General features: G+C 35.7%; 1 protein-coding gene across 2 annotated transcripts in view; it reads right to left on the bottom strand.

The window, feature by feature from the left end:
• Positions 1-9,826, bottom strand: part of LOC119631985 (titin) — a 44,358-nt gene extending 34,532 nt beyond the window's left edge. For both annotated transcript variants that reach the window (XM_038024641.1, XM_038024642.1), the window contains exons 1-5: positions 9,406-9,826; positions 4,651-6,223; positions 4,351-4,580; positions 2,924-4,291; positions 42-2,846 (exon numbers count right to left, since the gene is read on the bottom strand). In XM_038024641.1, the coding sequence (XP_037880569.1) occupies positions 42-2,846; positions 2,924-4,291; positions 4,351-4,580; positions 4,651-6,223; positions 9,406-9,643 (6,214 nt within the window). In that variant the 5' untranslated portion in view covers positions 9,644-9,826. The remainder of the gene's footprint in view (positions 1-41; positions 2,847-2,923; positions 4,292-4,350; positions 4,581-4,650; positions 6,224-9,405) is intronic.
• Between the last annotated feature and the right edge of the window lie 5,570 nt (positions 9,827-15,396).

Here is a 15,396-nt window from a genome sequence, read left to right as displayed (position 1 = left end):
AACAAAAAAATATAGGTCCACCTATTTAGTTTAATAATCACCTGTGACGTTTACAGCACAAGTCGTAACTGCTTCCCCTACAGCATTCTTTGCCTTACACATATAAGTTCCCGTATCTTCGGCATGAGCGTATAAGATATCCAAAGCAACAAATCCAAAATCATAGGTAGTTTTAAAACGATGCCCTGTCTGTATTGGCCTACCATTGCAGAACCATTCAACTTTCATTGTTGGGTCATTAACTGGAGTGAGAGTAGCTTCTAAATGGACTAGAACACCTTCATTAACGTTGGCATTACGTAATGGTCTTCCGAATTGCGGTCGTTCAGCCATAAATTGCTCTTCTTCTATCTTACGTTGGAAGCGTGATCCATCTTCCAGATATTGAATTTTTTGCAGAGCTTCTTCGTGTTGAGTTTCTCGAATAATCGACGACCTAGTCTGGACGTTTAAGCATATCGCATTCACGGCTTCACCTAAATTGTTAGTAACGCGGCATGTGTATTCACCGCTGTCCTCAGAATAGACGGTCAGAATGTCAAGAGCAGAAAATCCGAAATCGTAAGTGGTACGAAAACGGTGCCCTGTACTCAATGGTTTGCCATTATGAAACCATTCAACTTTTAAGTTAGGGTCCGGATATGGTTCGATGCGGCATTCGTAGTGAGCGCTTTGCCCTTCCACTAAGTTAGTAGGGCCAATCAATTTGGTCACAAAACGTGGTGGTTGCGTAACCACGTAATCTTCTTCTTCATATCGTTGATAACGGGTGTGATCCTCTAATTGGTGAATTTTATGCATAGCAGCTTCGTGTTGTGTTTCCATTTGAATGGCCGTTTTTGACTGAACAATAAGAGAGGCAGAAGTGACAGCTTGACCAAGTTCGTTTATAGCACGACAAGTGTAAGTGCCTGAGTCTTCAGGATTCACATATTTCATATTTAAGGCCACATAGCCAAAGTCATGCATCGTGGTTATGCGATTAGAAGCTTCAAGAGGTTGCCCATTTCTTAACCATTCAACCTTCAAGTTAGGATCGCCAACAGGAATTAAACGAGCTTCAAAATGTACTGCTTGACCTTCTGCCACACGAGAATCGCGAACTGGCATCGTAAACACAGGAGCTTGAGTTATAAGTTCTTCCTGAACACTCATACGTTGCCGTTTCGCTGTTGAATCTTCCAAATGTTGTAAACGAGGCAAGGCACTCTCATGTTGAGATTCTGAATAAATAGATTTTTTAGTGTGAACAACAGCCACGGCTGAAGTAATTGCCTCTCCTACAGCATTGTAGGCACGGCACGTATAACTGCCAGCATCTTCCGGCAGGCAAGACATAATGTCTAATGCGACAAAACCAAAGTTATTGGTTTCAGTGAAGCGTGAACCTGATTTTAGAGGCATATTATTGTGATACCATTCCACACGCATTGTTGGGTCCGAAACTGGGATTAGACGACATTCAAAATGAGCACGTTGATTTTCTTTAATTTCAATATTCTTCAGGGAAGTAGTAAAAACTGGTGCTTGTTTAGTTGTTTCATCTACTTCCTCACGACGGGAATAGCGGGAACGATCCTCTAAGTAATGAATTTGCTCTAGGCCGGCCTCATTTTGAGTAATTGTCACAATTTGTTCTGAACTACGACATATTAATTCAACTTGTGTTTCATCAGATCCAATCAAGTTTACGGCACGGCAAGTATAAACTCCAGAATCTTCAGCAATCAGATCAACAATGTCGAGTGCTACATAACCAAAGTCGTGAATGGGACGGAAACGATGTCCAATGGTGATGGGACGACCATTTTTGAACCACTCAACTTTAAGATTAGGGTCCGTAACAGGTTCTATTTTACATTCAAAGTGAGCATGTCCGCCTTCACGCATGTTAGTTAAACTTTTTGGATGTGTGAGAAAACGAGGACGAATGTTAACGATTTCGTCAACATACTCGTTTCGGCGATAACGTGAAGAATCTTCAAGATACGCAATTTTTTGTAGCCCGGATTCATTTTGAGTTTCTAAAATTAAATCATTTTTGGCGATGATACGCACAGCACATGAGGTTACGGCTTCACCCAATTGATTTCGAGCTTGGCAGGTGTAAACACCAGAATCGACAGCATAGCATCCTAATAAATCAAGAGCTACGTAATCGAATTCATAGGCTGGACGAAAGCGATGTCCGGTTTTAACTGGTTGACCATTTACAAACCATTCAACACGCATCGTTGGATCTCCTACTGGTTGCAAGCGACATTCCAAATGTACGTTGGTGCCCTCCATAGTTTCAATATTATGCAATGGACGGGTAAACTGTGGAGCTTGCATAATTGTAATGTCTTCTTCAATGTGCTGACGGCGACGTGAAGCATCTTCTAGCTGCTGAATTTGTTCCAAGGACATTTCATTTTGCGTTTCGGTAACAATATCCGAGCGATCAATAACGCGCACACATGCCGACGTATGAGCAGAACCCAAATGATTAGTTGCACGGCACGTGTATTCACCAGAATCGACTGCTGTAGCTTGAACAATATCTAAAGCCACAAAACCAAAGTCATAGTAAGTACGGAAACGTGAACCAACAGTTATAGGGTGACCATTATGGAACCACTCTACGCGCATAGTTGGATCTCCCATTGGTTCTAAACGGCATTCTAGATGGATGTTTTTGCCTTCGTGGATTGGTTTGGGATCCGAAAGGGGTTGAACAAATATGGGCTTTGATTTAGAAATTTCTTCAATGTCATATTGAGGTTCCACAAATTGTTTGGATTCCAAGTGCTGCGTCTTCTCGTAGAGACCACGATGCATACTAGATGTGTCAATGCTGGAACGAGCTAATATATAAAGTCAAATATTACAAAATTGTTTCGCCTCCTTTTTGCATTCAAAATTCGACAAACAGTGTACTTACTTTCTACTACCATAGTTCCTTGTAACTGAGCTTCACCTAGTTTGTTTCTGGCGACAACTGTATAGACACCTGCATCTTCCGCGCGAACTTGGGATATATCTAAAGCTACGTAACCAAAATCGTAATAGGTTTGTATGCGATTAGCAGCGGTTATTGCACGTCCATTATGGTACCATTCGATTTTCAAGCTTAAGTCACTTTGAGGCTCGACGCGTGCCTCAAAATGGGCTCGTTGGCCTTCCAAAATTTTGTTAGTGCATTTCATAGGCCCTAAAAAGCGTGGCATTTGAGTTATATTAGTTTCTTCCTCCTCCGAGCGAACATAACGTGAGGAATCCTCCAAATTCTGTATTTTTTGTAATCCGTCCGGATGCTGAGAGTCGGAAACGATTTCTTTTTTCGAGATGACTGTCAGTTGCGCAGTGGTGGCATCTTCTCCCATAGAATTATAAGCTCGGCAAGTATAGATGCCAGCATCGTAAATCGTTAGTTGTTTAATGGTCAGAGCCACGTATCCAAAGTTAAAGAACGTGGTGCTACGGGAACTTGCTTCTAGAGGCTGACCATCTTTATACCATTCAACTTGCATAGTGGCATCTCCTGTGGGCTCTAACCGAGCTTCAAAATGAGCATGACCGCCTTCATGCGTATCAAGTTGATGTTGTATTTGGGATTTAAACTGGGGCGGAGCTATTGGCTCAGGAACTTCTTGGATGTGCCGCCGCTGCTGAGCTTTTCGATAGTCTTCCAATTCTTCAACTTTTTCTATATAACGTTGTTGCTCGGGAATACCTAGCTCAGTCGTTACTTGAGATCTTGAATGCACGCGAATTGTTGAAGAGCTAACTGCCTCACCAGCGCGATTAACAGCACGCACAGTATAAGTGCCAGCGTCTTCAGAGCGTAAGTGCATTATATTTAACGAGACATAGCCAAAATTGAAAATAGCCGTAATGCGAGAACTAGCAGTTATTGGACGACCATCTTTATACCATTCAACCCGCATCTTGGGATCATTAACAGGAGTAAGTTGAGCTTCAAAATGGGCATTTTTTCCTTCCTCAAATTCACCCATGTCCTGAAGCAGTGGCCGAATAAAGACAGGCGGTTGATTTGTAAGCTCTTCAATGCTTTCGTGGCGTTGATAACGAGAATAATCTTCCAAATGACTAATATATTGCAAACTGCTTGGATGCTGCGACGTTTGCTCAATGGACGGACGTTGAGTTACTGCAAGTGTGGAACGCGACTCAGCCATTCCAGTAGCGTTGGTAACGCGGCATAAATATTCACCGGCATCGTGATCTACTATACTCAACAAATCCAAAGCAATAAAACCGAATTTAAAAACAGAAGTAGCACGAGCACCTAGCCAAAGTTTGAAACGTTATTTAAGTATCTCTTGGAATAGATCTATGTAAACTTACTTGCTGCTAGAGGATGACCATTAAAAAACCATTCAACAATCATACTTGGATCACCAACAGGTTCAATGCGAGCTTCCATGTGAACTTTGCCACCTTCAACTTGTTGAACATTTTGTAGCGGTATAATAAATTGTGGAGGTGGGTAGACACGTTCTTCTTCTCCTGGACGTAAATGTGGCTTGGCACGTTCAACATGACGCAAATATATAATTTCTGGCCCGGGTTGAGGTCTATAGATGAACACAGATATCCTATTTATTCAAAATTTCTGTGATAAAAAGATAATAGGTCTTAACTTACTCCGGTTCTATAATCCTAGTAGGTCTGGGCAAGTTAAGACGTTTTTGTTCAACTGGTGGTTGTTCTCTAGGTACTTCTACATAGAGTCTAGCCCGATTGGCAGTTGATCCGGCAATATTTTGCGCAGTACATTGGTACCAGCCAGCGTCGAAGGCTTTGGCCCGTGGAATTTCCAAACAGGTTGCGCCTCCATCAATGCCAATGAAGCGATCAGCCGTTGAAGATATTTGTACACCATCTTTTTGCCAGGTGATGCGGGGCATCGGTGTACCAATAGCATTGGCACTCATAGTGATGGGTTCACCTTCGCGTACAGTCATTGTGCTGAAGCGTTGAACAAATTTTGGTGCGACAACTTGTTCCTTCTCTAGCACACTTAACTGAGCTTCGATGGTGATCTCACCAGCTTTGTTACGTGCCAAACATTGTACAGCTCCGGCATCTAGACGACTTACATTGGTAATCATTAGTGAGTGGCTGCCAGATTCATTGACAAGAATTTTATGAGATGCATCGTCGTTGATCTGACGACCATTTATAAACCAATAGACTTCAGGGTAAGGATTGCCTGTAACGCGACAATCAAAACGAGTCATTCGGCCTTCGGTGATCTCCCGATCGCCATAGGTTTTAATAAAAGTGGGAGGCAACGCTTTGCCAGCCTCTAGTTGTTCAGCCATTGCATCAACTTGTTTTGGTTCATGAGCCGTTTCTGCAGCAGGCTCCACCGCCAACACAGCTGAAGACACAACACAGCCCTGAGTATTTTCGACGAGTAGAGTATAATGACCGGCATCTTTATGCGTAGCTTTCTTTACGCGTAATGTAGCTATGCCACTTGAATATGAAATTTCATATTTATTAGAGGTTAAAAGACGCTGACCGTTATGGAACCAAGTCAAGCGGGGTTTTGGGTTTGAACCGACTTTTGCAGAGAAAATTGCGTCGGAACCTTCAACTAACTTTGAGTTACGTGGTTTCTGTGCAATTTGTGGTGCTTGAGCAGGACCCATAGAATGATCAAGTTCTTGGCTGAGATAATAATCTTGCTCGTAGGTCGCACGACGTGTAATAGCTTCCCTGAAGGACACTTCACGTAACAACCTATATTCAAAAGTGTCTACACGAAATTCTTCTTCGATCGAAGTAAACGAATAACCATTCGTATAAACGTTTTTATCTAATCTCTGAACTGGCTGGATGGCAGGCATTTGTGAGCCTTCTGGTTGAATGTAAACACTGCAAATCGCTTCGCCATATTGATTGCGAGCAGTGCAAGTGTATTCTCCTTCATCGCCGGGTCCAATTTGATTTATCAGTAGCGATACCTCACCGGTGGCCTCATTATAGCTCATGCGAAACTTTTGAGATTCGAGAAGTGGTGCGCCTTTTCGAGTCCAAGTAACGAATGGCCTTGGATTGCCACGAAGTTTGCCTTCAAATAGGGCATTGCCGCCTTGAGCGAATCGAGCATTCTTAAAGATTTGCTCAAATACGGGCGGTGAAATATCGCCTTGAGCGTAGATATGTGTTAAGGCTGGCTGGATGTAGGTCATGCCGCCATGTTGTTCAACTGGAGAAGAAGAGACAAGCCAAAGAAAAAATATTATTTTTCTAACATGATTAAACCAGTATCCAAAAAAATTGTATTTTTCTTAATTGTTATTCTCAAAATGACAGGCTTATTTATCTTGTATGTTTGCGAATATAATAAAAAACTGCATACCTTAACGTACATATCTTGTATGATCTCAGTATAATTGAATTAGTATGATAACTGATAGATTTATTTTGCAATTTTGATTAACATTCCTTACACATATTTTATGAATCTTAGTTTTCTGTTAAAAGATAAGACTGAATTAATGAAATTTATCTTATCTTTTTTTTGTCTTCGAGATAATTTATGATATTAAAAGATTTTGTTTACAGAAATAGTCAAAACACAATGCTTCTCAAAAATTTTACTGTTATAAATATTATTGTGGGACAAGTAGAATGCACGGTGCACGAGACTTACATAATTATTAAAATTTAAATATTATTTTAAATAGGTTGAAGTATTTCTGACATGATTGTAACGGTTTTTTTACATTCTCCATAAGTAACGATAGTTTACAATTTTAAAGAAGACAATCCACAGATTGCTTTCGATACTTTTAATTTTTGAAACTTATGATTATGGGATCTTGCATTTTAATTACAAAGTTCGTTCATACCATCGTCTTTAAATTTAAAGACATCGTCTTCATATAGTTCGCATAAAACCTGTCATTCCGTTATTATTCCATTAAATCTTTTAAACACATGCATACATTTATGTGAGCTTAATTGTCACATAAATTACATTAGAATTTTATAGAAAAGTGCATAAATATATTCCATTCATTGTATTTCTATATACCCAAATATAACAAAATATAATTTAAGTTGTGCTTTAGAAAAGTTATTAATCTCTATTGAGGACATTTGGCTATACTTTTTGTGCCATCCATTTTTAACCAAATTGTCTTTTTAATGTTTTTATAAAAACTTTGAGTTTATATTACTTTTTGAAGCAAAGTGCAAAGTTTAGAGCAACATGATGGCTACGACAGCTGGCAAGCATCTCAGAGTGTATAAGCAAATAATTTTCTCAGATATTTTACAATTTTTTCGAATAGTTTTGATTAAAATCCCTGATTTAAATTAAGCACATTTTTAATTATGAAACATTCCGAAATGGAACAGTAAAACCTGAATCATGGGATAAGGTTTCGCAGCTATCCGGCAAATTTTACAGGAGAAACATTTCGTGTAAGGCTGTTCTTGAGGATATTAAAATATCCGATCAGTAAAGCTGTTAGCCCTCGTCTACCATTTCTTGGTGAAGGAAAATTTTAGTAGCTAATAAGTCGCCTAAGTACTAGAAAAGTTCCCAATATCTATGATAGAGCAACATTGATTATAAGTGCAAGAATAGTATGAACGTCGACATATGCCGGCAAACCGCCGCTGTTAGAAAATAAATAAAGAGAACGATATTCGTATTAAGCGGATTCTTGAAAAATTAAAGAAAATAATAAAAGAAATTTCGATGGCGTTTAGCCAGCTAAGTAATTCTGCATGTGCATATATTACTGTCATAGGGTTTCTCTATCACAAAAAATAGTCGCCATCATTTTATCAGTCGTAGAAATAATCTTTGTGTATCCATGGTTCATCTACAATAATCGATAGGCGAATAAATGCTAGTTTATTTCGCCTAAACTATCAATCTAAACAATCTAAGCAGTATACAATGTGCGATTAGCTTTCTAATGTCTAAACTTTCGAAAAATATGTGACAAACACGTTCTTTGCTCACGCTAATAGCCTCTACCATCATGTTCTTGTCGATGGTGACAGTTATTGGCCGGCCCGTACGTTCTGGTACGGGCCGTTCTCAGTACTGTTGTCTTTCAATTCACTTAACTAAAACTTCAGTACAGTAAATAATGGTAAACGATTCTCCTGTGCAGAGTCCCGCTCGTTTTTTATCGGTCTATTGCATTTCTAAAGGAAATGCTTAATTACAGCTCAATATAGAATTTAATATGTGTTCACAAAAACACTTATATCAATGTACTTAAACAACTGCAAAACAACAAAAGCACGTTCAAAATTCATGAGCAGTGCTATCATTTTCACATCGGGATCTTTGTAAACAAAGTACGTACATGGCAGCGCAATAGCTAATACAATTAAAGGCTATAAGAAGAGGCGTTACTACTGCAGATATCGCCAATTTTAAGCCCTCCACCACTATTTGTAACATTGATAATGAAAATATCAAAAATTTCACAAATTCCTCGAATAATACTCGGTTATGTCGCGATAAGTCATTGATCTCCTGGATCTAAGAAAATACTTTTAGATAGCAATTGCGATTTTTCGTAAATGCAATCGTTTTTGTTTATGTATACATACTTATGGGTTAAACACTAGGCAAGTCGAAATGCTAATTGGTCAGTTTAAACAAAGTTCAAACATATTAACAAAAACGCTCTTAGCTGGAGAATATTTTCTCCTTTTCGTAAATATCACGCATTTTTTAATCCCATTGATAAATAAAAACGAATAGCAAACGAATTAATTAGAGACGAAACGTGAGAAATAGCGAGAAGCTTAGTATTTTCTCAATATTAGGTTCCCAGAGGTGTTACAAAATTACAACAATTTATTACACCTTTCGGCACAGTTACAGAGGCGAAGAAAAGTTCATTATTTCAAGATATCAAGAGATAATATCGAATAATTATTAAAACACTATAAATCTTCAGGGTGAAAATTATCCAGAGATACCATGGTCACAAAAAAGTATGCGATTATTATTGTACATTTGCTTGATATGCTAGATGTTCAAGGTTCATCCTAAACTGAATTTAGTTGTCTTTTCTGTTAACTAATCAAGCTGTTTTGGATATATGGTTTGGACGCCTACGCGAACTATGATTAAAACGACATCATCGAGCGTGTTAATGTATCATCTTGTAAATAATAGAAAGCACATCAGTTTGTATTGCTTTGAAACACAAAATAATTCTAAATCCGCGGGTGTGAACTATTCTGTGCAGAGCAATACTGATCCACCCACACATACGGACGCATATACGCACACACACGCACACACACATGATTCGCTTGCGAAATTCGTTAAGTTCAAAGCAAAAAATTTCAGAAGAAGGAGAATATGATTTACTCTCTCACATGCACTACACTGAGAGAGACACTGACCTCTTTGCTGAGTGGTAACTTGACTCCTTTGTACATGATGTTCTGTGCGGCTAATCCTTTGTTGTTGATGCATTTCTTGATGTTGCATCGTGGAAAATTGTTGTTGTGTTGCTTGAAATTGTTGTTGAATTTGTTGTTCTTGCATTTGTTGTTGTTGTTGTTGTTGTTGTTGCTGCTGCTGCTGCTGCTGCTGCTGCTGCTGTTGCAGCCACGGTTGATTCGTAGTTTTTCGTTGCATTTTTTAAGAAATTTCGTTATATAACACAACACTACCACCAAAGGGCATTTAAATAGTTAGAAACTATTGATAAAGCAAAGCTAAAGAAGCTTTTCAAAAGCAAGCTCTAAAATTTCAAAAAATTGGCTATTGTTATTATTTGTATCCTTTTAACTTTTTCTCTAAATGAAACAAAAATTTTTTTCCGCTACAAAACTGAAAAAAAAAAAAAACAAAAATACAAAAGAAGAAATTGGTTTTGTTTCTTAGTGTAAACAATAACATTATTTGCTATTGGATTTTTGTTTTTAAAATTATATTTTTGTTTTTTGTTGATGCTCTCTATTTATTTTCATTTGTTGGCTTTTTTTAATTGGGCTTTGCGTTTTAAGTACTGATATCATTTATCGTGATTTATGTTTACATTTTTATTTACATATTTTATTTATTTCGTTATTGTCTACTAACGAAGAACAAGGTTAACGTAGTTTGTTCCATACCGTTGACAACATTGAACACTATATAAAGTTCATACGAACTTATGATCAAAATAAAGCTTTGATTTGATTTGTATATGTCGGTTAGTCCTTCGGAAACCCTTAACTCTTGAAACACTTAAGATAGTAGAAACAAGAAGATGGTTGAAGCTTAATCCCTACTTGTACTTTGTATATGTTTAATTCTACAGTTTATAAATATGTTTGATTTGCTTCGATACATGTAAGCAGTAGCTAGAAAATTGGCCAAAAAAATATATAGAAATATGAACACTACATCCCAATAGTATTGAAAATAAATGAACATTTATAGAAAATATTAATTGAAATTTTGTGTAAGTATTCACCAGGGCCGTCTGAAGATACGATCCAAGCGCATTCAAAATGCTCCCAAGTATAGAAATATTTTACAAGTTTTTTAAGCGATAGTGACGCGAAGTATGTGCCCCCAAGGCTAAGATAACTCTCTTCTTATTTTTCGTGCAATCGTTTTGAAAAAATCTTTAGGTTTCGTTGCGTTTTTAAAAATGTTGAAGTATAGTTTTCTTTTTTTAATTCATATGTGAATTAATTATTTGCAAATTTCTTTAAATGTTTGTATAAATCCCTTTTAGTTTTTCTCTTTCTCTCTCTTTATCTCCCCCTCTCTTTCATTTTTTCCTCTCTCCCGCTCTCACACACAAATAGATAGGGAAGGTGAACATTAAAGCGTCAAATACACTATACTCACTAACTTATTCACTCACTCACTCACTTACTCACTCACTCACTCATTCACTATCAGGTATATATACACTACTTTATTTTCAAAATCTATTTTTAAGTTCTGAAAACTTGAATAGCACGAAAATATTCAATTTCTTTTTTTAAACGATGATCCTCATAGTGCTTCTCCTACGCTGAGTTTTTTTTTTTTTTTTCTGAATCATTCTGAATCATTTTTTTTTTGAAAATTTGTAACGTGTCTAGCTGTTTACTATATGTTTTTGTTTTTTTTTTTTTTCTTCCTAATTTACTTTTATTTGAATATTAAGATGACATTATCCTTGTTAGACTCTGCTTAATCCTGGACGGCATAAGTTTAGCAAGGATAATGTTATACTTTAAATTAGTTCGTTTTTGTGTCTTTTAGAAGCTTTTATAACGGTTTAGTTATAACTGAAATTTATTAAACCGCCAACGAATCGCCGATTCACCTATGAATTATCTCAACGTCGTAAAAATCTTTTTTTAGCTATTCAGCAAAAAAGAAGAACGGACACATTTTTCGTTTCAGCACTTGTTACGAAATCAATTTGAAATTATTTTTGAAGCATTCCTTATATGAAAATTTCATTTATTACTTCTTACTTTCACTTTTTATCCTTTGAAATCGTTTACACTTTTTTATTATCTTTTACTTTTTTATTTATTTATTTTTTTCTTTTTTTTTATATAAAACTCTATGTATATACTAGATATTCTACATATATATCTTATATATATTTCAAAATTTTTTATTTTCTTTTTTTTTTTTGAATTGGTTCAAGTCAAAAATCCCCGAGACTGAAACCAAGACGTCGATCGTTTTTAAAGTGCGAGCGAAGAATGATACAAAATTCTTTGATGATTGTACAAGCAGCTCATGCATGAGATAAAAATTCAGATAACGAGAGCATATATGCATCACTTCGCTATTAATCGTTAGTGTTCGTTAAGATATTTTTAAATTTCCTATACATTTTGTTTTTGTCCAAAAAATTTGTTTGAGTATTCAAACAGGATGATCTCTTTCAAGGAAAATCATTGCGTCTTTTAAAAAATTAAAATATTAAAAAAAAAAAAAAAAAAAATTAATTTATTAAAAACTTCTTTAAAGTATAGTCTTTAGAGTTTTTTCTTTTTTTTTTTTTAATGAATGCATTCTTTTTCTTCTCTTTAAATGATTCTATTCGGTCGCTCCTCAACACTTACAAAGGATGGATTTGCTAAACGTTGATTTCTCTTTTCATAATCATCATTAACGTGATTGAATGTATATTTAAAGTAAATTGATTTTATCAAAGTGCACGTACGTATGTATATACGTTCGTCTCTTTGGTGATTGATAGATATCTTCTTAGACTTAACGCGATGTAAATAAAACAAATATAGATAGATACTGAATATTAGAAGGAATTGTCTATTCATCATCATATTCCATCGCCTTTACGAAAGGTATTTCCAATATACTGTTATATCTATGGATAAAACTATGTCAAGATATTTATTTATGCAATTTCAAATCATCAGTTTGCATCCTACATGGGAGGGTACTCAAAATGCGCTTTAAAGCTAATAAATGTTTTCGCATTTTTTCTCTTGTTCTCTTTAGGGATAAAGCTTCGTGTGGTATCGTTTGTGTATCGTGTGTGAGTTGGAAAACTAAAAATAAATGTTGATTTATTTTTGACAAGTATTTTTCAACATTGCACAGTATTAAAGAAAATTTTGTATTTTCAAAAATGAAGAAAAAAAGAAATTCTTTCGTAGTGAAATGACAATAAAGTCTTGACTTAACGAATACTCTAACAATTTTCATCAATTCTGTATTTTAAAAGGATTACATTACGAAAACCTTATGTATTCATCATTGATAATGAACAAATTATAAAAGAATTTGGCTTAGAAATTTTTCAAATTTTCAAAATTATTTGAGATGAGGTGAGTTTTTATGTCCATTAGAGATGGATAAAGGTATACTTATGTCGCCCGTTCATATTTCCCATCAAGATATAAGTTCTTCACAAACTTATAGATAGTATTTGGAAATAGTTATTCTGGTGCTTCGCGTTGCGTGGTGTTTCCATTGTCTATCTTTTTTTGCTTTTATTCTCCGAATTTTCTTTTCAATCGTTTTTCGTTCCGTCTGTGCTTAATTATTTTCGGCTTTTTTTTTTTAATCCTTTGCTCTTTTGTAACTTCTTTAGTCTGTTCTTTTTTTTTTTTTTTTTTTCATTCTTTTACACTTAGAACAATCATCAATTAATATCACTTGTAAGACTGCCATGAAAGTCAACTTGATCGTCTTATTAATCCGCCAATGTTTAAAAAAAAAAAAAATATCAATTTTCTTTAGATATTCAAATCAAATTTTGAGACCTACATATATACATTCATATTAGTGTGTTCAAATTATTTAGTCAACATTTCAATGATTGCTGCTCAAAAAAAAAAGAACAACATAAGAAAGCTGTACTCGTGTTAGTTTACCCACATGAAACTATGAATTCAATCAGGACAGGATTGAATTGGGTTGTCTGTATACGGAAAGGGCGACTTTTAAGATTTTTAAAGCTTTCGGCGGTATAAAGCAAAGTTTCAAACCCTATTTCCTTCTGTGGGTCTTTAGTTAATATTCATAATCGGATTATACTGTATATTTTCGACTAAATATATGGCCGCAATGCTTCTTTCCGTTAAGTTTCAAGGGCTCTACTGTGCATTTTGCTTGAATTTAAGAATAAACCATATTTTCCTCTCAAACATAAAAAAAAACGAATAATTTACAAGAAAAAAAAAATTTTCTTTATTTTAATTTTCTCATATATTTATAAATTATATTCTTTTTTGATATCTCTCTGTCTTATTGCAATAAAATGTAGGAGTTATTATCATAAGCTACGAATTTCGCAGCATACGAAGACCTTTTTATTACAATAACCCATTAAAAAAAGATTGCTATTCTTTTCTATTTGATATCTGAAACAATGTTTATGCACTTATCCACGGTTTTCCTTGAAGGTTTTTTCCTTTGCCGTAGACTACAGGAGAGACAGACTTATCTTCTTAGAACTATCATCCAGAACTATCATCCAGAGCATCATATAATGTTTGTCATTTTACAACATGGATTGTTTAACAACCGTTGAACGTGTTGAAAGTGTAAAAACTCACTACGAAAATACTGATTCTATATATCGTGTATTACGAGCGGAGGAAGGAAATTTGACGAAACTACATTCGTAGCAGATTTATTGAGGCCACACATTATCGAAACGCACGCTCGACCGAAAATATAGGTGTTGTTAAAGAAAGTGTTTAAGAAGATGCAAATTTATCCATTACACGGTGCGCACATCATCGGGCCTTTTTACGTAAGGTGCGTAAAAGACATATTCATTTGGTGCGTTTGAATCGAATTTTCTTCAGTGATGAGCCTCATTTTATGCTTAGTAGACATATCAACAAGTAAAATTGTCACATTTGGGGTAATGAAAATCCTTAAATAATTGTCGAAAAACCTTTGCTTTCCCGAAAATTCAGCGTATGACATGGCACTTGGTTTGACAGGTATGGTGGTCCGTTATTTGACGAGAATGTGACACAAATCTTCAATTCGGATCGCTACAGCCACATGATTAACAAGATAGAGATGCTGAGGATATGCGATGCCACAAGCCTTATCCCGCTTTGGCATTGTTGCGTGAGCTATTTCCCGGACGTGTAATTTCCTTTTTTTTGCGATGTGAATAGATGTGAGCTATTGCCTGCTACATGCAGACAGATCATTGAAAAAGTAGCCCAAAAATAGCTAGTCCTGTACAACGTCCCGTGAAGGACATTTGAAAGACGTTGTATTCCATAAATAATGTCAAGGATCAAGCTACGTATTGAAAAAATGTTTGATCCAAATTTCAATCAGAAGTCTGTTCAATTTAAATTTACTTTCGAAACCATACAACCGATAACCCTACAGGAATGAAGGCAATCTCTTGTGCATAGCCTCTGCCGATTTAATCTCAACGTAATATCAATTTTATGAATGTATTAGAAAATATATCATAATTTTTTTTTGTAATCTGCCCTGATGTTGCATACCACAATCACTTGGAATGCATCAACTGATCGTATTTTATCAAACTTCTTATGGAATTAATTTTCTTACAGGTTGCTGGTGAAACTTTTTTCTTTGTTCCGTTAGTTGTAGTGTATAATAAATTCGTTGCGTTCGTTGAAAAAATCCTGAAAAACTAATTTCCTTTTTTTTTCTTGTTTTCTTTATATATATATATATATATATATATATTGGATTATTCATTCGGAATCATTTTCAGATTGTGTTCTTATGTATGCGCGAAATGCGTTATCTGTCTCACACAGGTAACATATAAATAAGCATAAGTCAGCATAGGAGAATTTGTTAAGGTGTGCGTAATGTTTAAATCATTTTTCCACATAAGTAACAATTTATGTTGACCCCTAATCACGTACAGGCGCCGATCGTATAACTCGTACGTTAATTCGTACTGCCCTGTA

This window comes from Glossina fuscipes, unplaced genomic scaffold (assembly GCF_014805625.2).
Source record: "Glossina fuscipes isolate IAEA_lab_2018 unplaced genomic scaffold, Yale_Gfus_2 1, whole genome shotgun sequence".
Taxonomy (NCBI): domain Eukaryota; kingdom Metazoa; phylum Arthropoda; class Insecta; order Diptera; family Glossinidae; genus Glossina; species Glossina fuscipes.
Note: the sequence above shows the minus strand (reverse complement) of the source record. Positions and strands in the feature narration are given on the sequence as shown.